The sequence below is a fragment of the Pelecanus crispus genome, chromosome 2, assembly GCF_030463565.1.
Source record: "Pelecanus crispus isolate bPelCri1 chromosome 2, bPelCri1.pri, whole genome shotgun sequence".
In the NCBI taxonomy this organism is placed as follows: Eukaryota; Metazoa; Chordata; class Aves; order Pelecaniformes; family Pelecanidae; genus Pelecanus; species Pelecanus crispus.
The window spans coordinates 71,240,763-71,262,606 of NC_134644.1; the positions used below are offsets into that span (position 1 = coordinate 71,240,763).

The 21,844-nt window shown below is 43.9% G+C and overlaps 1 protein-coding gene across 1 annotated transcript; it reads right to left on the reverse strand.

Annotated features, from left to right (window-relative positions):
• Positions 1-40: 40 nt before the first annotated feature.
• Positions 41-13,386, reverse strand: MRS2 (magnesium transporter MRS2). Its single transcript, XM_075704767.1, has 11 exons — positions 13,188-13,386; positions 12,735-12,808; positions 11,211-11,247; positions 10,472-10,584; positions 9,838-10,011; positions 9,031-9,161; positions 8,219-8,335; positions 5,415-5,567; positions 4,169-4,286; positions 3,249-3,362; positions 41-2,123 (listed from the first exon to the last, which is right to left on the reverse strand). The coding sequence occupies exons 1-11, from the start codon at positions 13,384-13,386 to the stop codon at positions 2,013-2,015; spliced, it is 1,341 nt and encodes a 446-aa protein (XP_075560882.1). The 3' UTR covers positions 41-2,012.
• Between the last annotated feature and the right edge of the window lie 8,458 nt (positions 13,387-21,844).

Sequence of the window (21,844 nt, forward strand, 5' to 3'; positions counted from 1 at the left end):
CTTTATGAAAGAAGTAACGGGATGGAACTGGGAGCACAGTACTTACCTTACAAATCTGTGAACTGTGGTGTGAGGCAAAATGAGCAGTGTATTTATAAGGGCAGAATAAAAAGAGTTTTCCTCTTTAAATGAAAATTGATGAAACCAGTATGTTCCATAGCAATTGCATTCTGAACATACAGCCTCCACTGGCTTTGGTTTTTTCTGTGTATGAACTCAGAGTAATTTTATTGCACATCAATGCATTTTGACTACATTTGCATATGGCTATAGAGAGAAAGGCAGTCTTGTAAAAGATGTGTCTTTCTCTCAGTGCTTTTATTGTGCTTTAAGTCAGTTATGTACAGCAAAAGGAGTCAATACAGTGCACAGAAGCCTCTCTGCACAAGACAGAGCTTGGAAAGCTTATGTGAAAGGTTCCCAAAGAGCTGCACCAACACATTTCAGTTCTGGCCTAACGCAACTACAACTTGGTTGAAAACATCAGCATCCGTATCCCTTCACACGCTGGGCTTTCCTGGGGTTTATCGGCCAAGGTATGTGAGCCATTGTGTTTTCCACTGGATTTCTCAGTTTAGAAGTTTTTCACATCTCTACCTGCTAAGCGAAAAGGCTGCAAAAAATTCAGCTAAAAAACGCTCAAAAACATTACAAACCCCATTAATTCTCTCACCTTCTCATGCCTTTTATATCTGTTGTTGAAGTCAGATACAGAGCAAGAACAACTGTTTGAAAATAATTATGTACAACCGATTTTAACCAAACTAGGATCACAAGCCTGCATAATTTTAATGTACCTTTTTATTTCCATTTTTGACTCATTAGTCCTGAGTAAAAATGTCCACAGCTACAGTTACTGTCTTTTCAACCCCTGCCAGTACAGTGATTTATCTGCTGGTACCTAAGGAACTACTCATGGTACATTACAGAGAGGTTAAAAAACCCCAAACAAGAAATACAATAGTTTGTGAGCTGATTTAGAAGGATTTCATGCTCCCTCTACAGCCTGAGAGAGACCAGTGGAGAACTACGCCCTGAGAGTTCAGAGGCAAGTCCTAAAAACACAAATAGTGGGCATAAGAATTTTACTCCTTCCTTCAGTCCATCACAGGACAGCAGGCTTCCACAGCCTTTACTAACCCAGCTCCTTACTGTGGTGCAGGCTAGTCCATGCTTTGTCTTGTCTTCTTGGAGAGAAAAGAGGGACAGCAGAGCCCAACTTAAGAGAAGCCAATGACTGGTCTGGTGATTTTTACCAGCTTTTGAATCAGTCCTTGTGACAACACAAGGAGTTGTTAACAAGCACAAGTGTGCATTATCACATGCTTCTCCTGTTCCTAGAACTGCACACGTTTTGGGCTGAAATTAATTGTTAAGGAACACCCAAGGTAAGTAGCTACATTTCAAAGCCTGTTATTGCTCACTTAAAATAAGGGAAACTTAGTTCTGGTTACTGCCAATTTAGAGGTGATGCTTCACAAGAGATGCAGGTATGCTTCTTGCTTTGGAAAAATCTCTTCTCTGCAGTTAAATAGGGCCTTAAAAAAATTGATTAAAAAGGCCACTTCTGGGGTAATTTTTCTTTGACATTTGAAGTCAGATTCCTAAATCTGCAGCTCAGAACCAGAATTATTGATGAATGCTGACTGCTGTCATCCTTTAAGCTGAAAATACTGTTCTCTTTAAGAAGGGCCATTATGTGAAGAACTATTTGACAGAAACGCTTGAAATGAAAATGCCCAAAAAATAAGTACATGTATGTGATAAGAAAACTATTGGAACATACAGGGGGTGGAAGTGAAACTACTGTGGAAAGCATGTTGCTGTTCTCCCTTGTGTTTCTCTCCTTTTGTGTGTGAGCATTAAAATCTCACCGTAGGTTTTTGGCACAAAATATATATTAAATTAGCAAGTTTAAAAATTCGTACTGTTTTCAGTAACAAAGAACAAATGCAGGGAAAATGTCCAAAGTCCACCCTCTAACAATAAAAGTCTCTTCATTCCTGCTGTTCCTAATGGTTTGTTAATGTGCTTCTGCTCAGCCCAAATGTTTCTGCTTTAAGGCTGTTCTTTATCTCCACTCTTCCAGCTGCTGGTTGGGATTTTTTCAAAACTGCAGGAACCTAGGCAAGATACAAAATAGCCTGTGATTACATGAGAAGCTGCTCTATATGCAGCAGAAGGAAATAAAGCTTCACAGAGGCCTGAACCCTGATTTTTCTCCTCTTATTTTCAGAACACCTTCTCTGGCTTCTCCCTCCCTAATCCCTTTCAGTACATTTCTCCAAGCCAGAGTCAGTATGTGCTGGAGTTGGTTTTGAGCAACACTTGAGGATAATGTGGTTCGTCGTAGCCGTAGTCCACAATCCACAACAAACTACTTCCACCAGCCTCTTAGTGACAAGGGAGGGGAGGGAAGAAGGGGAGTTTATCTGGGTCTCCCTTTCTTTTGTCACTTCTAGCAACTTAACTTTTGAATCCTCTTGATACTTCCTTGTTATAGAGTGCAGAACAGAGGCAGACAATACAGTCCCACAAGCTTTGGCAGGAAAGGGTAGACAATGGGGAAAGTGACCCAGGCAAAATCTTGCTAATCTGAAGATGGACTCCTTGGAAACCTTCATACAGCTTGGTACAACAGGGCTCTACGACGCCATCAGCATCAATGGCGAAGATAGCTGGTGTGCATGTGAGGAGCTGTTACAAACTCTGGATTGGGAGTCAGGACATCACAACCCCATGGTTGTGGCATCATTGTCCTGAGACGTTACAGCTAGTACCTGTCCTCATCGTCCTTTTATTTTTGCCTTCTCTTTTGCAAGACAGTGACTACAGATCCAGTTAGTATGTGGGTGGGAGGAGGAGGGCAGCATCTGTTATGTCCCTAACTATGAACAGACTGCTGCGGCAGCTGAGAAGGCAAATTAGGGCTGCTTCTATCATTAGCCTCAGCTTCCCTTGGCCTGCCAGGTGAAAGTAAATACAGCATGTCTCAAGGAACAGCCTATAACTTCACTTCTGGCAACAGTGAGCAGTATCTTACTGCTCAAGTGTACCTTTGCCAGTGCTGGGGCTTCCCACCTCATTCAATCCAGGTAGGGAAAACCTTCTCCTTTGACAGGGAGCAGACGCTGAGCTGAATTCCCCCATACTCTGTGGCCCACCCCTCTACCACAGCTTATTTCCTGCTTTAGAAATGGACTGTACATGCAGAGCCTGAAGCAGACACCCTAGCCAGCCATACATACGTGAGGAGGTAGTGGAGGTTCTAGGTGCCGCCCAAGGAAGGAAAGCAAGCGTCGCCATATCAGACCACTTCCCAGAAACATAATCCCCGTCACCAGCCAAAATATTCTGGGGTCCTACCAACAGAACAGTCCCATTAGCATGCAACTCACTCTTCAGAAAAGGGATTATCCAAAGATAATCTCTCACTACTCACCAGTGTTCTCCTCCTTTATGGGCGGAAGTGGTAAACTCTCTACCATCAACAGCCAAACCCTACCTTGGGAAAAGGGCTGTTTCATAGCAAAGGATTTTATTTAGGAATCACCCTAGTGTTTTGTTACTGTCCCATGCAGTTTTCCTTCCTTCATCAGGAAGTTTGGAAATTCAACCCTCCTATTTAAAGGATTTGAAAAGGAAGAAGTCTCTGCTTTCTTTTGTTTTTTTTTTTTTGTTTTAGAGATAGCGTGTGCAATTGTAAATTTGTACCCCCCAGTCTGTACCCCTTCTCCCCCATTCTAGGTATAAACATGTAATTGACAGCAGAATATTTTCTCTGGTGTGCTACAAATGCCCTGGCTGCTTGCCAGATACCCTTGTCTCTGGAAGACAAAGCTGGTCTTTTCAGAAGAACAGATGATCATTAAAGAAACCTTAATACTACTTTATAGTCAGTCCTTATACAACCATACATTTGTCTTTGCGTTTCTTTTCCATGGACATTACATGGAAAAAAGGCTGCAATACTATGCAGTCAGCCATACAGTAATTTGCTTACAAAAAAGTGACTGCACGAACACATGAATCACTGGACTAAATTATGTTCATACACTAATATAAATCTGGAGCTTTACCTATAATGAAGTTGTACTGAATATAAAATGCACTATAAGAGTAGGGCCCATGTTTTATGTCACTGATAAAAGCAGCACTCATTCCTTACCTCTTCAAGAGATGACTCCAAGTTCATACCAAATGCAACTCCTATGAGCCCAAAGAGAGACAGTGAGAAAGTCCCCATAGTCAGCTGCAAGTTCAGTCTCATCATCACATTACGGTGGCTAAAGAAGGGAGAAACATCTGTAAGGGGAACCCAAAAATTGATTTGTTGTCTAAATTCTCAAATTCCATACAGCATGCACTAAAACCAAATAGAGAGAGGAAGTCATGCTAGAATTACCACCCAGTGGTAATTCCATGCTAGAATTGTCACCCAGTGACAAAGCTCATGAAACAACAGTATAAAGAGGCTATCGTTTTGAAATTGCTGCATCAGGATACCTCTAAGGTAGCAGGTTCTGCTTAATCATCAGCAGACTTTTCACTTCTTAGAGGTGTGTATACACAGAGCAACAGTAAATTTCCACAGAAATTTGTGTTCTCTCACCACTAACTGGCTGGAATTTATATGTCTGTATTCACAAGAAACAAAAATTTACTGTTTCCTTGCAAATGAATATACTTACAAAGAGGTACAGTCAGTAAATGCTGCAGACCACAAACTTGAGTCTGTTTTGGATCATTCCATATTCAAGTCTTCCCCCAAAGGATTTTTGTGGTTTCCTGATGCAGCATCCACCAATTGCTTTTACAGATAACTCCCCAGTAAAGAGGAGAAAGAATATTAAACACTGACCTCAAAGACAGAGTGGCATGTGCTTGCAAATGCAAGCTACAATTATTTTTCAGTGAGAAAGCTGACTAGTAGTGAAAACTGTAGCATACAGAGAGAAAATACTCGCTCTGAAGGTATTTGTTCTTGTATCACTCCACAGAGTGATAATGCAGCTTGTACTGAACACCTGAGTAGCCTAGCCAGAGCCTTAAATAATTCAGTTTTGCTGAATTAAGAGTAAACTTTCCTGGGTAGAATTTTATTTTGCCCCTAAATTTGCACACATTTCCTTTAATGATTAGCTCCCCAGAAGGATCTAGAAGCCTGGTTTCTCCTGCTGGGGAAAACTAATGCATAACTAGAGAGGTTTTTACACATACTAATCAGCATGTCTTGTTGCTTTGCTTTATCCAGTTCGCTGATGAGAAAAGTGCAATGCAGCTTCTTGTGCAAGTCCATTCAAACCCTCATGAAGATGGAACTTCCCAACCTTCCTTGTAGGCAGATTTGAGAAAGACTAGACAGCATTAAATTCTGCTCAGCTTTTGGCAGTCTAACAGATAGGTTAGCTAACCTGTCCAGGTTGATAAAGATTATGCTTTCCGAGTCATCAATCAGTACTCTGAGTTCACGAGCTTCATTTGCAAGATCTTCTGCTTGTCTGTAATAGTTCTCTAGCAGCAGCTCCATTTCCTCTGCATGGTCAATCCCAGATGCACTCTCCTCACTGTGAGCAACAATTTATATTTTTCTGGTTAGCTACATGTTGTATAGAAGTGTATTATTGACCTGTTAAGACAAGGCATGTAAGAGTTGTGGGGGACAGCCAGCAAGAGTGCTGTTAGACACTAGGTCTCAAAATCCAATCTTTTCAGTGAGGAACTTCCATCAATACCAACAGCTTAAAGCAAAAAGGCATATTTCTATATCTATCAGCTGATCAGCACAGGTAGTCAATTATTTTGAGTAGAGCAGTTAGCATTTGATATGCTCAAGGCATGCACAACACCACAAATCTTACTTTTTCAATATTAAAAAGTTATAAAGTTACCTATTTTTTATGTTATTTATAAAGTTTATATCACTGTATGATTAAGTTTTTATAAAGTGCTGACAATTTTGAAAGGAGATGCTTAATTTCTTGGTGCCCTCAAGTGGTGGAAGCTGGTAACAGTGCAGTCAAAAACTCCAAGAATAAGACATGACCAAAATCCACACACAAACAATTACACGGTGAGGGAGATGTTTTAGGTGTGTATTAAAATAGTTTAGTTGTAAGGTGTTTCAGACATACACAATAATTACTGCAAAATGTTTTGGGAGCATGAAGCAGCCAAAGAGCGAGCATCAAATGGAAGATGCTGCTCTCCTAAGTGAAGTCTGTCCAAGAGACTTTCATCTTACTTCGTGGTCTGACTGCTGGCACAGCAGCCTTCTCTGGAACAGGCATGTATGGTTCTGGCGGCGTACTGGATTGTTCACTGTGTAGACGAAAGCTGAGGCACCTGAGATCCACAAGAGCTTGGCAACTGGCAGCAAAGCCAGGAAGAGTCTTCATTTTTTCTTTTGTGGTATGACCTCATTTCTCTAGAGAGACTGAACTTTTTCAAGAATCTCCTCCTGGCATTGCTGACTGTTAAAGAAACCTCTCCAAAGTCGTTTTCAAGAAAATAAGTGATGCGTCTTAAGAATCAACCCACGTAAGCTCCCTGAGGACCTTCAACAGAGTCCCTAGTTTCTCCCCTATGGGGCAGAAACTTCGAGTTAGTTAGGCTGATTTTAAATCCCTTCGGACCTTGAGGTTTTTATTGCATGCAGATGAGAGGAGTTGCAGACTTGAAAGCCTTACAGCACTACCTGCTGTATTACGGATTCAGCTCAAGGTCTTATTTGCTAAGTATCTTTACATTGGCTCCTCTGTGGATATACGAAGGGAAGCAACAGGCATACGGACTTGAAAATAACTGCCACCTGATTTGCTTTCATTAACTAGCCTCCATCTGTCTCATGAGTCTTCGACAGTCTGCCATCCCTTCGCACAGATACGATCTCTGCCTCATCTTGTCCTTCTGGGCTCAGCTCACCATTCCTGCTGCAAATGATCTCTCTCATGGCACCTATATGCCTAACTAGGGTCCCCAGGCTTCTTGAGTTCATCAAATACCATGCACCACCTGCATCAATCCTGAAGCCAAAAGAGCTGTCCACACACTGCCAGCCTGCCTGCAAACGTGCTGTCATGGCTAGTGTTTCCTGGTGTGCCTTGTGCACAGACTGCCTTGCTGCATCCTGGAGTCCTGTAGAGGCTCCAGCACTCCTTACGCAACCTCTCACCACCTCTTCTACCCTTGGGCAATGGTGTCTGAAAGCAGGGATGACTTCAGGTTTCTCCTGACAGGAGAGTGTAAGGCGACCTTGGTATCTTTCCTAGATGTTCCCTACACATCATCTACCATGAAGCAAGAAGAGATTTGCCAGCAGCTTGTATTAAGTCCAAAGGAAGGCTTTATTCAAACCCAGGATGAAGACCAGCTGCTGGCTCAGGACCAGCCTGGAATTCAGAGCCCTCCCAATACTGCTCCAGCAGATGCATTAGAAACGCAAACGGCGTCCCACTTCTGGAATACTGAGTTTCTGCTGCACATTCAGACTAAGCTCTGCAGGGCAAGAAACTATCTCCTGATTTCAAACCCATGCTACTGTCTGAACAGTATTAATATCCACATGCAATATGGTTAGGCAAAAGTAGTATTCAGCAACTTCGCAAAGGACCCTGAAAGGTAGTTTCTGTTATCTGCTTAAACATACAACATGTCTGTATGCCCAAGATTTAAATACAATTCAGCCCCAAACATACTGGGATCTGATATACATTATCTTTTTGCGTTTTAGTTTTTTGTTAAGGTAACCAGTGCTGCTGCTGCTGTGTGCTGTCCTTCACAAGAATTTGAAAGTGTAACAGGACTATTTCTACATTTTTTCTGAAATGCTGCTCTTCAGGTGCCCAAGAAGATTGCTCCAGGGCCTCTTCCCTTCAGGTTCTGCTGGTGAGCAAAAAGGTAGAAGCAAGGTGTTCAGAACACTTCTGACAAAGGAAGTGTGGTGCCTGACCTACTCAAGACAAGCTTTAAAACGTTAGATGAGCTAGCCTGTTATGCTAAGAACTATATGAAACTGCATAGTATGACTAGTGCCAATGGAGCCCCTCTCCAACATGGCAAATACAATGATTTCTGAAGCGGCAAGCATTAGGGCTTTAAAAAATTAGAAAGTCTTTTTCTTTCTGCTTTTTGGCAGGGAACACCCAGTTTAGTGTTCAAGTTCTCCTTAAACAATACACACTATTAAAAAAAGTATGTGGTTTCAAAATATACATACAATACTTGTGGGTCAGTCCATTTAGATAGACAGAGCTCTTCTATTAATTCTTCTTCATCTAAGATCTCCAGAATTGTTTCTTTGAAAACTTTAAGATCTGTTTCCAGTTCTGACAAGCTGAAGAAAGAACAGGCAAAAGGTCATGTAATCCCCACTGGCACCAGTGCACAAAGGTAATCTCTAAATGAGTTTGCCAGCCAGCACCCTCGCCAGACGGAGTGGCCAGAGAAGACTTCCTTGCAGGGTTCTAAGAGCTCCTTCAAAAAATTCTCTACGGGCCACACACTTAGCACTGGCAGTGACCTATCTGGGGACCAGCGAGCTACAGACACACACTAAGAGGGATTCAAATGTGTTTTCTGAATATATTCGTAGGTCAAAAAAAACAAGTACTCCGTTGGCATGTAGTGAGTGCATATTTGCACTGTCATATCAGAGAGGCTAATACATGAAGGTACCGGTGTATTATACTAGTAACCTTAAAGCATAGATCCAAAGGCTAATCTTGTTTTACATTATAGGGAACATTTTCATGATGTTATGTTATTCTCTTAGGTATTATTTTGTTCTGTCAGATGCTATTTAAGAAGCTCAACTGTATTTCTGACAACTCGGAACAGATTTCCCTTTTTCTGTTTTTCCCCATATCACTAGGTATTTCATATACCGATTTTTACATTTACAAGTAAGATGCACAACCCAGCATTACAGTAATCTAGGAAATTAGTATTAGATACCATTTTTCTAACATTTCATTGCACATAATTTTCTATGGTCATCTTCTAGTCTCTTCACGGCTTACTCTTATTTACCTCTTGCCATTTTGCAGGAGAATGTGTAGTTTACTCCTATCCACAGACAAAAGCTTGGGGTCCACTAGAGCTTCCAGTGTCTCAAGGATCTGAGGCTGCAAAGTGTTAAGTCTCCCCTGCAGTTTGCTGATCTAGATAACAACATGATCCTTCATAAGAATTAAAGCAATCCCTTTAGAATGACTTGGGCAACTGACTCCTGTCTCTGAACACAGAATTCACAGTAATAGGCAATTAACACAATCTGCTTTCCAACACCTGAGAAATACTTGCTATAGGGATACCACTTACAAGATGAAGCCAGTGCAAAATATAGCATTTTATAAAAGTGATTTGCACTGAACTGAAACCCAGTGACAACCACACCAATAAGGCTGATAAAGCTAAAACAGTTTGTCTAGAAATGTCATATTAGCATTAGCAAGCACAGATTTTTAAGGATAGCTAGAAATCATTATCTGACTCCTGCCCAAGAGGCCAGAAACCTCAGCACTTTTGTGTGACTTCCATTTCAGCTACAGCATGTCTCTAGAAAGGTAGTCTGACTTGTTTTTTAATTGTCCAAATGATGGTGAAACCATCGCATCCAACTAGCACTTTCTTGGGAAGGGAATGGAAACACACATACACACAAAACCATAAAAACTAAAGCAACAAAAGCCAAAACCAAAAAAGAGCTCCTACAGTAAGTGCGGAATACATATACAAATGTGTATGTATAAATCTTAACACAAGAATAAAATCATACTGTCCTTTCTATGAAGCAACAACTTCCAAAACAATTTACATAAAAATGAGATAGCTCACCCGGTACTGGAGGATTGCTTCTATGGCTCGGAATTCAAAGGGCAGGGAATATGTAACTAGTTGACCTTCCCCAGCCAGCTGAGATGCTAGTTCATTGAAGAGCCAGTGTTCCAGATTTAAATTACGATAATCTAGTATCAGAAGAAACTCTGGTGTTATGACAGCCTTCAAGAACTGAAAAAGACAGTACATGTAGGAGTCTGAAAAAAACCTCTGAAGACTTCTTGTAACTCTGTAGTGCATTTGATAATTTAGGCTTTGATAAAGCCACTCTTCAAATGTCTTTTCAGGCAGGAAAATAACAGAATCTCATGCTAACTGCAAACTAGCAGATTCCCCATGGTTCAGACACAGCACCATGCTAGCAGCGGTATGATCAAGAAGAGGCTCCTTGTAAGCCTTTACTTCTGTGACAATGTTAGTAATGTTTCTCCTGTGCTCAACTATGAAAATGGTCATTAATATGTACTGTTGGTAAACCCCTACCTCTGATTGCTAGGCAGAGCTCTAAAGACACACTTACTGCTGGAATACACGTCATAGAAAGCTGGTATTAAAAGAACTGTGCAAGAAAATGCAAGTGCAAGAATAAGACACGATTCAAGTTTACACTCAGCTATAGGGAAGCCATTACCTCCATTCTCATGATGATCCTGTTGTTCCTAGTTGCAATGCTCATTAGGTGTTGAAATCTTAGATCTCGAGCTTGAAGGCCCAATTCCTGGTACAATTCTGTTTTCTTCTTTTCTATCATAAAAATATTTTTAGATTAAGACAGACATTTAGGAGACAAACATACATGTTCTGAAATCACATTTTACTGTGTTACCGAGTCCTGTGAACGAAAAAAAAAGCTGTGCTATCTTTAAAACAGTTTTCCTCCCGTTGATTCCTCAATGTAATTTTTTTTTTACAATGTTTAAAAGACTGTGTGTTGAGTGGAAAGAGAAAAATTCTAGATATAAGTGAAGAAGTTGGCCAATACAATTATTTTCATGTCAGAAACCAAGTGACTCATTTGAGGAAGCACATGTATTTCCCTTCCTGTAGGATTACAAGGCAGGGAAAGTAGCATGCTGGTCAAAAAGGGAAAAGAAGTAAAAATGACCTTCCTGTGAGAGATGGCATACATTATTTTCAAAATATTACTTAAAAATATACAAAAATTGTAACAATAAAGATGCTATGAAGACCAATAGAAGGCAGCAAAACAGAAGAAACATTGCAACATGCCAAATAAACACAGTGAAGTATGTATCCCAAATATGATTTTCTACTCCATGTAGATTCCCAGCTGGGTGTTTCTGTATTGGACAAGGAAAACAAGACAAACAAAAAACAACCAACCAACCAAAACTACAATGAAAACTCACCAAAATAGGTAGTATTTCCCTCTTTGTCAAGCTTCATCTAAACGAGTGGAAAAAAAAAATATTTTTTTCACAGAACTACTATAAACCAAGAAATCAGTTTCTAAAATTGTTTGTGCTTGCCTAGAAGTGAAATGGAAAATATGTTATGAAGAAAAGGCAACTTTTTATGCCCTCTCTTCACAGTTCATCCCAATTAAGAAAAATATTGCACCAAATTGCCATGTATTTCACTGTGTTTGTATACACACCATACAAAACCAGTGTCATCTGCATGACCTTGTTCCTATGAAAACCTTGAGGAGGACGCGATTTACAGAGGATCAGACTTAATAGAATAGACTATTTCAGCTGGAAGGGACCTACAATGATCTTCTAGTCCAACTGCCTGACCACTTCAGGGCTGACCAAAAGTGAAAGCATGTTAATAAGGGCGCTGTCCAAACGCCTCTTCAACACTGACCAGCATGGGGCATCGACCATGTCTCTAGGAAGCCTGTTCCAGGGTTTGAGCAGCCTCTCGGTAAAGAAGGGTTTCCTCCTGTCCAGTCTAAACCTCCCCTGGCACAGCTTTGAATCATTCCCATGTGCCCTATCACTGGATACCAGGGAGAAGAGATCAGCACAGCATCTTACATTTTGGATTACAAATTTTGCTATTTCCTCTGGAGCAATCTGAAAAATTTACAAATAAAATTTAAAGAGTACCACAAATTGGGTAGTTGGGCCTTGTGCCCATGCCAAGTATTGCATGAACATGCTACCGAGCTAGTAACCTGCATCTAAATCCTTAGCACTTGTCATTCAGATTATTCATTTAACACTTGCATCTCCTAGTAAAATTATTTTATTGGAAAAACTGCAATATCTGGTTTAATCAGAAAATTTGCCGTTTTGCTCATAAACCATGTAGCTTAATTCCATATTACTAGCTTTAAAAATAACTTTCCGTGAATTAAACGTATCTAAGCATACATCCCAGCAGAGCTGCAACAGGGCTTACGTGGCCACAAGGGCCTAGCTGCACATACCTTGTTGCAGAATGACTGCTTTTCGTTCTCAGCGAGGAGGCCTTACCTTCCCTCACATGTAGTAATAATGTCAATCAAGCAGCCTGCAAATGGCTTTCAGACTCATTTTAAAAAAGAATATATAGAGAACTTGTTTTTCCCCAAATCCTACGTTTGCTTAGAATTGCAGCTATCAAGACACAGGAATAATATTTCTAAAAGACATCTGCATGCCTTGACAAGCTTAACAAGAAACCACCTGACTGCAGCTCTTCTAAGAGTTGACCTCCCTTCACACGAGAACTTCCAGCAGATGCTGGATCTTAGAAAACCATCTTGATGAATGCTGTACACCATAAATGGTCCTCAAGTCAGAATCCCTTAAACCAACAATTCAGAACTAGGGATGTTCTCTGACAAACGAATCTATCTGCTCTTATGATGCTTTAAGAAAAAAAAGAGTGCCATCATCTTGCACAAGCTGCCCTCGTTGGCGGAAACGCCTCCACGTACTTACCACGGCAAAAACAGGAGACACGCTAGCTAAGGTGGCTTGGGAGGCCTCTGTTGTGGCATGCTGATAAAATTTACCTGAAGAAAGACAAGACATTTCTACTTCCAGCACGGTGCACTCTGCTTTAATTACGCGGCGCCCCGCTGCAAGCCACCTACATAACGCGCTGGCACAGAAACCGAGCAGCATCGGGCGTGAGAGGGCCGCTACGCGTTTGACAGCCGCCCAGCGGAGCCCGGTACCGCACGGGGTGCAGCTACTGCCCGTTCGGCTTCCCAGTCCCCAGCCGGGCTGTCACCGACCCTCCCGCCCGCCCGCGGGCCCGCACGGCGAGGCCTGCCGGGGCGCACAGGCGGGCCGCCACCGCCGCCACCGCGCGGCACCAGGGCCCGGCGGGGCCTGGCCGCACAGGCCCGGCCGGCGGCAACCCCAACCCGGCCCGGCCCCGCCGCTTACCCGCCCAGCGCAGCCCCCGGGCGCACGGCGGCACCGCCGCCCCCGCCGGCCGGCCCTGGCCCGGCGGCAGCCCCGGGGCGGCCCGCAGGCGGGACCCGCAGCCCGCCGCGGCCGCCCAGCCGCGGGGCGCGCAGCAGCAGCCCCGCACGGCCCCGCGGGGGCGGCCCAGGGCGCGGGGCAGCAGCCCGCCGCGCAGCATAGGCACGCCCGCCCGCACGGCCCGGCCCGGCCCGGCTCCCAGCGCGCAGCCGCGGCGAGGGAGGAGCCCGGGCGGCTGCGGGGTTGCCCCTGCGCAGCCGGGGTGGGGCGCGGCCGCCGGCGGCTCCGCGGTGGGGGCCGGGCCGGGCCGCCGAGCGCCGGTTACGGCCGCCGCCTGGCTCAGCTCGCCCCGGGCCTCGCCGCCGGCGGCCGGGCTCAGCTCGCCCCGGGCCTCGCCGCCGGTAGCGGAGCGGCGGCCGCGGCCTGCCGTACCCAGCGTGCTCCCTCCAGCCGCCGCGGCGTGTGCGGGGCCGCAGCCGCGGAGGTGCCCCCGCAAGGCCCGGGCAGCCCCGGGCCCTGCGCCGGCCTCCAGAAGCGGGCCGGAGCGCACCGAACCCTCGGCGTGGCCGGGATTTGCCCTACCGCGTTCGGCCGCTCGATGAAGAGCCTGCTTTTAAAATGTGGGGGGTTCCCAAGCGTAGAACAATTCTGTCCCCAGTAAAGGTCTTGCCATTAAATTTCCTGGCCCTGCGTGTGTATCTGAAATAGCCGTTTGGTTGAGATTTAAAAGTTTAATATTAACATACCAGCTTCCACTATTATGTATTATTTTTAAACTACAGCTTTCATGTGCAAAGGGGTAATGCAGATCGCAGGAGTATCCTTCCTTTGGCTGGTTCTGCTGAAGCATGTAAATCAGCTTGAAGGCAAGGCCCTGCAGCAGGACGCATGATCAAAATGTACTTAACTGCGCTCATTACTACTTAGTGGGGAAATAGGAGGAAGTGATTATGTTGCTAATGAAATGACGCGTACAGCGTGGCTGCCCCAACAGGAGTGCCCAAACCTAAACACTGTCCTGAGCACAAGTCTGACTCTTGAAGACAAGGGGGTCAGGGCCAAATTCTGCTCTCGCCTGGGCTGTAAGTTAAAGGGAGGTCAGCTGGGGGCAGACACTGTCCCCTCCTTTCCTACACCACACCACCTGCGTATTTGTGTGTGTGCTTGTATGTACATACATTAACGTGCACACATGAGCATTTGTTCAAAGTGGATTCACATGTACAGAATCAGGAGGATGGTTTACGCACGCTCTGCACAAAGATAAATTACTTCAGAAGGAAGTAATTTAATTAAATAGAAAATAAATAGAAAAGTTCCTTAGTAGTTATATACAGCACACTATGTGTAGACTGAAGCCATCAGAGGTTTTCAGTTTCAGGGTAAGCATGCCTGAATGCAAATGTTGGCCCCCTTTATACTTGATAAAAAGCTGAAATCTAATTAAAGGGGAGTATTTTAGCTCTAGTTTTGGTTACTCACAGCAGGTGGCAGTATGTACAAGACTAACTTAATACTCTTGGCTATCAGAGATACTTAAAATTTGGAAATACCAGACAGCACAGAAAATACCGCAGGAGAGCAGGAAACAAACACGCACCGTTGCTGGCAACTAGCGGTAGCTTATGTTGATGCTGCATGTTTGGAATGCAAAAGCTAGGGAAGCATCTGAAGAATATCTGCCAGAAATTTACATTTAATGAATTTGCAGTAAGCCTCACGCAGCTGACATTTCACACTCTTCAATAAAAAAAGGGAAAAGATACTGGGTTGATCTATTTGTTTTCCTTTGTCCATCTGTTATTCTGGCTGCTTACACAACAGAAGTGTTGGAAATAAGATGACATAACTTCACACCGAATATATATTGACAAGAACTTTGATATGTATGATATAATAGGCCACTATACCAGTAAGTATTGGTATTGTATCTCATTAGAGCTGCATTATCGGTCATCATTGTAATTGTCTGGAAGGGCAGACAATAACCAAATATCATCTCTATCTGTAGAGGTCAAGGCAATGCATGGGCGTGAACTGGCAGCCAGGGTTAAGCAATGAAGCGCGGGTAGAATGTCTAATTTTATACCGCTGCTGACAAAAGATAACTGGCGATCTAGAACTGCCATCTATTTACTGCAGCTCTAAAGACCAACGAGCTGCTTCTTGCTTCTGCTGCATGCATGTGTCAGGTATCCCATCTGTCCTGCAGTGCCAACCTTTGGGAGCAGTTTGCTGTATTTCATCAAAAAAAATAATGGGTCAAGTTCATCAAGTTTGTTGAAGCAGCTCATTGACACAAATGGGGATGACGGCTGTTCTCCATTCAGCCAAAAGGAGCAGATAGCTCCTGCACAGACTTGCTTAGCCATGAAATTGCCGTCCAAATCAGAAGCCATTTGTGAGGCTGAATGACGTGAGCAACTAGTTCCGCTGTCAGCTGAATGTCAGTGCAGACATGAGGGACTGGTCTGATTGCAGCTGGGGTATGTGGAAGAGAAAGAGCAGAAACACCAAAGAAAAACATGCAGAAAGAAAAGGAAATTGGAGGTATCATCAGAGAAGTCCTTATAAATCTCTACTGAAGAAAAGCTCAGAGAACTTGTTGGTGAAATTATGGTAGAAAGGCATATAGATGTCTGTCTACAGAGAAATTATCTCCTAGTGTATGATTTGTACATTTAATCAGCCCTATGTTATATACAAAGATGTGCCTGAACCTATTACCTGCTTCTTTTCCTAAAAGAAATGCTCACAGGAGCCCCATTTTATTCATGTTGAGGGAAAAAAACAAACAAACAAACCACCCAAAAAACCCCAACCGAAACCCAAAAAACAGCTTAACCAAAAAACTGTAAGTTTGCTTCCAGACAACAGATGACTGTCTAGTGGATGCTGAGAGCAGATGACTAAGAATAGAGAGAGAGAAAAGGAAAGACCCCATGAAAAACTTAAAATACATAATATTCATATTTAGAATAATTTCTCTTATGTGAATGAATTAGGAATACTGAATGGATTATCTCAGGTGCCTTGATCAAAGGTAGCAACGGTAACACAATGAGAAATCTTTGCCTAGAAAGGATGACTGCACTGTCATTACAAGACCACATGAAAGGTATTTTTAAACTTTTTCCCTACCTGAGCTACCTGGAATTTGTTTCTCTGTGCAGAACCATTTCCTCATGTGCCTCTAAGGGTTTGCCAAAGCCTTTTCCCTATGTAGGCCTTTATCATCTCAGCTGTCTCAAGAATACTGTTAGAAAACACCTGTGTCATGAAAAGTGGTAGCTTAAACTGTGATTGCCTAAGGCTTTTTTTTAAGCAAAAATAATTGATCCTGGTATTCTAAGGAGTTTTTGATCTGGCAATTGTGTAAGTAGGTGAAATTGCTATGACATGGGTTTTAAAATTTACAACTGCATCAGTACCTCAGTATTTTGTTTCTTCCACTTAGTGTGTGTGTGTAAGGTGTTGAACCACCTGGTATTTATATACTTTAATCTGTCAATGCAGACAGTCCAATTACCCCAGAAATACAACTGGGAATAAAGTGGCTGCTATTGCTTAGTCTGATTTTTAGGTAAGCTGCGCAAAGGTATAGTTATTAAGTGTGATTCTCAGCACTGTGTGCAACAGAACAGATTTTGTTCTCTGTGTTTAGAAACGTTATCCTTACCCATTCTGTACATTTAGGACAAGAGGAAATGGCCTCAAGCTGCGCCAGAGGAGGCTTAGATTGGGTATGAGGAAAAATTTCACTGAAAGAGTAGTCAAGCATTGGAGCAGGCTGCCCAGAGAGGTGGTGGAGTCACCATCCCTGCAGGTGTTCAAAAAATGGGTAGATGTGGCACTTTGGGACATGGTTTAGTAGGCATGGTGGTGTTGGGTTGACAGTTGGACTGATGATCTTAGAGATCCTTTCCAACATTAGTGATTCCTAGTTTTTACTTTCATTAAAAAATAATCCAGCCACCAAGCCAGGAAACAAGAAATCATTACTCTACCCTTAATTGGTTTAGTGGTGGACTTGGTAATGTTTGGTTAATGGTTGGACTGTATGATCTTAAAGGTCTTTTCCAACCTAAACAATTCTGTGATTCTACCAGTCTTTTCTTCAGCACTAGGACATGTTCCTGTCCTCATGTTTTGCTGTCACTGAGCCTTGTCAGGGAGCTGGAACAAGCTGCAAAATCTTTCCTGGTCCTGAAATGGCAGAGATCTCACGGTATTTTGCTGCAGAAAAAGTGACCCTGTTTGATGCTATGTCACTATGCCGTGGCTCTGTTCTCATCTCATCCCCCAACATGTGCTTGTTATGTGACCTCAGGTCCATCATGTGATCCTGACACACGACCTGACTGACATGGTCTCATGCATCAACCTCAAGTAAGATGAGAGGTCTGACATTACTCCATCATAAAAAGATTATGTGTCTGCATTTAGCTTCATCGTGTCAGTGGGTTCAGCAGCTTGTCTTGTTACTGTTGAGAATGTAACAGGAGATAGCTTAGAAACTGAAACAATAGTGGGGATAAGAGGTCAGGCCCTGGAAAGGCTGGAAGGAGCAGATTCTCATGGATGCAGGCTCTGCTATCATGGGTGGAAGTGTTTGAGCTTTTCTTAGCTTTTGGGCAGTGGTTGTACTTAGGCAAGATGGAAAACATGCTGACTTTATACAGTATTGGAAACACACTCGTTTTGCTTTGTTCCTATTACTGAAGAAAATAAAATGTATTGTTCTGAAAAGGCTGGTCTGAAATGGTGAGCTCTGTAGCCCATGGTGGGCTGGACAGTCACGAGGGGCTGAATTTGAAGGTGTTGCATTAAGAGTAAGAAAACAGTGAGATTCCACTGCAGCACAAGTAAAGGGATAGAGGGCAGAAATGCAAGCAGCTGCATTTGAAAGATGCAGTCTTCAGAGGCATAGCTTTTAGCTACATAAAAGTTAAACTATGGGCACAATTCTGCACTGCAATTCTTCAAAGGATTCAGAATGCACTCCCAGTTCTGGACAAATATTTTGCCCACCAGTTCTAGGCCACTTTAAGGTTAGCAATGTGCTGATACCATTTAAGGGATATTTTATTGCAGACCACAAGAGTGATTGTAACTAGCGTGGCTGTAGGTAAAGACCAACAGTACTGTGGAGTAGCACAAGTGTCGAAATGGGTGCACACGTGAAATATTCAGTGGCTTATTCCTATGCCAAAGATGATGTGTGATTGCAAATTAGGCCTAAGATCACCAGAAGTGGTAGAATCTGGCACAAAATAGCAGGTGGTTGATGTATCACTACTTGACTGCAGAACAGTATGAAGGTCACCAGCATTTTTGGTTTTTACACATAAGCGTATTTTTAATACAAATTTTCATTTTAGGTTGCAACAGATCAGTGTTAAACAGTATTAATCTGAGGATGGTACATGCTTGGTTCTCCCCTTTGTTAGTTAGAAGAAAACCAGCAGCAAGTAGAGAAATTTAACTGTTAAACAATAACAGTAGCATATTTGACTTCCCTCACCCTGAAATTGCTCTTTTGTAATGGTTAACTGCCCTGTTGTAACTCACAGCAGGGGGGTAATTCTCCCATCAAAGGAGGTAAGATAAAAGGAAAGAAAAATTCCTTCCATCGCATGTGTTGAAATCCATTTGGAAGAACAATCATTACCGTACACTAAACAATTCCAGGTAGGAAGGTCTAGACCAGTTTTAGTCTTGCAACAATCAGTGGGGAAAAGAAGCTTTTAAAGGAATTCAGGTTGAATTTGAGGCATTTTCTGTTTATTTTCTGTCAGGTTTTATGGTTTCTTGTACCCAAGGTGTGGCAAAAATCCACTGGAATTAAAGTCTCTGTGTTTTATTATGCAGCTTCCTGGAAAGAGCAAAGCAGATAGCATTAAAAAGTAGAGCCAAAAGTCACGTCCCAAGCCTGCCTAAAGTGTTTTCAAGTAAAGAAAACTTATCCGTAGTCAGAATTTGTTTGGACACATCAGAGACTCATCTGTTCATTGAACAAGCCCGTAAGATGCATGCTTGGCTGATTTTTTACGATTTTTAATAATCTGAGATTAAAAAGAATCTACTGTTGTGATAATGCAGTATCCAAAGTTACGTACCAAACATTGGGCAGTCTGGAGATGTTTGGCTGAGAATTAGCAAGGAAAATGCAGTTTCAAGTGGATCATTTGTTTACCAAGCTTTTTAAATAGTTTAAGATGAAAATGGTATCAGGATGATTTCATGATCCTGTATATTTATCTGTGAAATCTAAGGGAGTCTTTTCATGATGGCAGAAGTTGGATCTGGTCCTTAATATGTATATTAATATACTTTTTATATATGCTGTATCGTATCTACTATGTAGAATTATAGAAATTGACTTAGGAAAGACTGCAACATTAACCCAATTTGACTTTACATTATGTTCTTTAAACCACAAATGGGTTATTTTACATTTTTTGTCTATTATTTTTCTGGTTTATTCTGTTGGTGTATTTCTCTAAAAAATAAATTGCGCCCAAGGATATTCTTCTGATTTATCAGGCTACTGTTCATGGTGTATTTCAAATTTGAGCTTGGTTTAGTGCGGCAAGTCACCTCTGACTCTGATTAACTGAAATTGTCAAGACAGAATTGCAGGTTTGGGCCAGCTCAGCAGAATTGACATTAGCTCTTGTGATAGACCCTGGATTCTTAAGACAACGAATTATAACAGACTTGCTCAACCAAAGAATGATAGGAGTACTGAAAAGCTTTTAAAACATTTCAGGAATGCAAATAACTGTGTAAACTTACCCAAATACTGGGGGAGTGCAGGTTGTTTTTTTTTTGTTACTAGCAAATTTTGCCCATTCCAATGGTAGGATGGGGGAAGAGCACCCAACAGCGTCCATAACATTTATGTATCATCTCAAAAAGACATTCAGAGGGCATCATGTTAGTAGGCACATTAAAAAAAAAAAGATCAATTGCCCGTACATATATATGCAACTAATTTGTGTAGTCCAAGAGCCTAATTTCAACCCCACTGATAATTTGTTTTTTTCCCTGCAAGATCACGGTCCGGCTTTATTTCTGAATTGCAGCAAACGTAAACAGCAAATGGCAACAGGCAAGCTGGAGAAAAGATCCAGTTTTCAGGTGCGATTTTTAATAACTGAGAAGAAGGAAAGTAAGAATGGAATATATAATGGCAGGTGTGATGTTTCGATGGTTCATTTGCTTTGTACATGGACCACCCTGCACACACAAGTGGTAATCGTTAGATGTTAATAATGAACCAAAGGCAAAACCAGGCACCAAATAACTGAATCGCCAGCGGAGAAAGCATATATTAGAATCAGCAAAGGAATACAGAAAAGAAGCCAGGGCTGAAAGCCTGAAGCGGTCACTCGTGTTGTAGATAACTGCCTTTTGGTGACGGCTGTGGCTTGCCCTTGCCTCCACGCCCGGCCAGCTGCCTAGCATTTTCAAGACCTTGATCTGGAAGGTCTAGTAAAAGTCTGCTTCATTGCCGAGAGGGGAAAACCGGACGCCTTCAGCAAGAAATCCCCAGAAGAGCTGGCCAGGCGTCAACGAAATACGTGATGTTCAGCCACCCTTCCCCTCCGCCCGCCGCGGCGGGCCCAAAGGCGGCACCGCGGCGGGCAGGCGCCAGCTCGCAGCCCGCCACCGCCTCCAGCTGCCGCCACAGGGCGCAGAGCCGCGGGCGGTCCCTGCCGTGCTCACCGGCGCCTGAGCGAAGGGCGGCCCCTCCGCGGCGGCGCGGGGACGGTTACCGGCGGCTAACGGCCGCTGGCCAGCATCCCGCCTCGACCGCAGCCGCCATGTCACGGCAGCTCCCCCTCGCCCTGCCCGCCCCGCCCCGGCCCGGGCCGCCGCCTTCTCCCCGCCCCGCCGCCCGTCCTCGCTGTGGGAGCGCTGGACCGGCTCAACGTTGCCCCGCTGCCGCTCCCCGCTCCAGGCGGCTGAGCCGGCCGGCTCTTCCCTTGTGGCGGGGAGCGGCGGCGGCAGGCAGCGCCTCGGCCGCCGGGGAGGAGGAGGCAGAGCGGGGACTTCCCTCTCTCGCTCAGGTGTGGGGCCCTTGGTCCGCTTCTCTGTGCCCCCGTTGCCCCCGCGTCCCTCTCCCTGCCTCTGGGCACGACGCCTCCTCGTCCTCCTTCCCCCAGCCGTCGCCTGGTGAATAATTTATCCGTGCTTTGTGCTGGCCCCTGCGCTGTCCTGCCCCCGGCCCGGCCGGTGGCTCTGGGTCTGGCCGGCTCCTGGCGGGCTCTCGCCTGGCCGGGCAGGGGGGAGGACGAGGACATGCGGGATAAAGTTTCCCGAGGAAACCAGAGTGGTAGCGGCAAGCCGCTTTGCGTGATGCCAAAGCCGGAGGATAAAGACCCTGGGAGGCCGTGGGTCCCCTGCAGTCCATTTTCCTGCTGTGTCGGATCTACTTCCATGCAATGGTGTTTGGTTTGTTTCTGGGTTGTTTTTTTTTTTTTTTTCCTGGGTTAGTGTAATCCGCGTTAACCTCCCCCGGCGCCAGGGAGCAGCAAGAGCTGGTTGCCTAGGAGGAGCCGCTCTCGAAAGGCTGAGCAGAGCCGTGCCGGGAGCCCCGGGCAGGCTGTAAT

Bases quoted from the DNA above. Each gene is read 5' to 3' on its own strand.
- MRS2 (XM_075704767.1), bottom strand. From the start codon at position 13,386: ATGCTGCGCGGCGGGCTGCTGCCCCGCGCCCTGGGCCGCCCCCGCGGG. The intron at 11,248-12,734 runs GTAAGTACGTGG...CCACTCGTTTAG, and splicing joins TGTCTCCTGTTTTTGCCGTG to ATGAAGCTTGACAAAGAGGG. The intron at 10,012-10,471 runs GTAATGGCTTCC...TGTCTTTTTCAG, and splicing joins GGATCATCATGAGAATGGAG to TTCTTGAAGGCTGTCATAAC.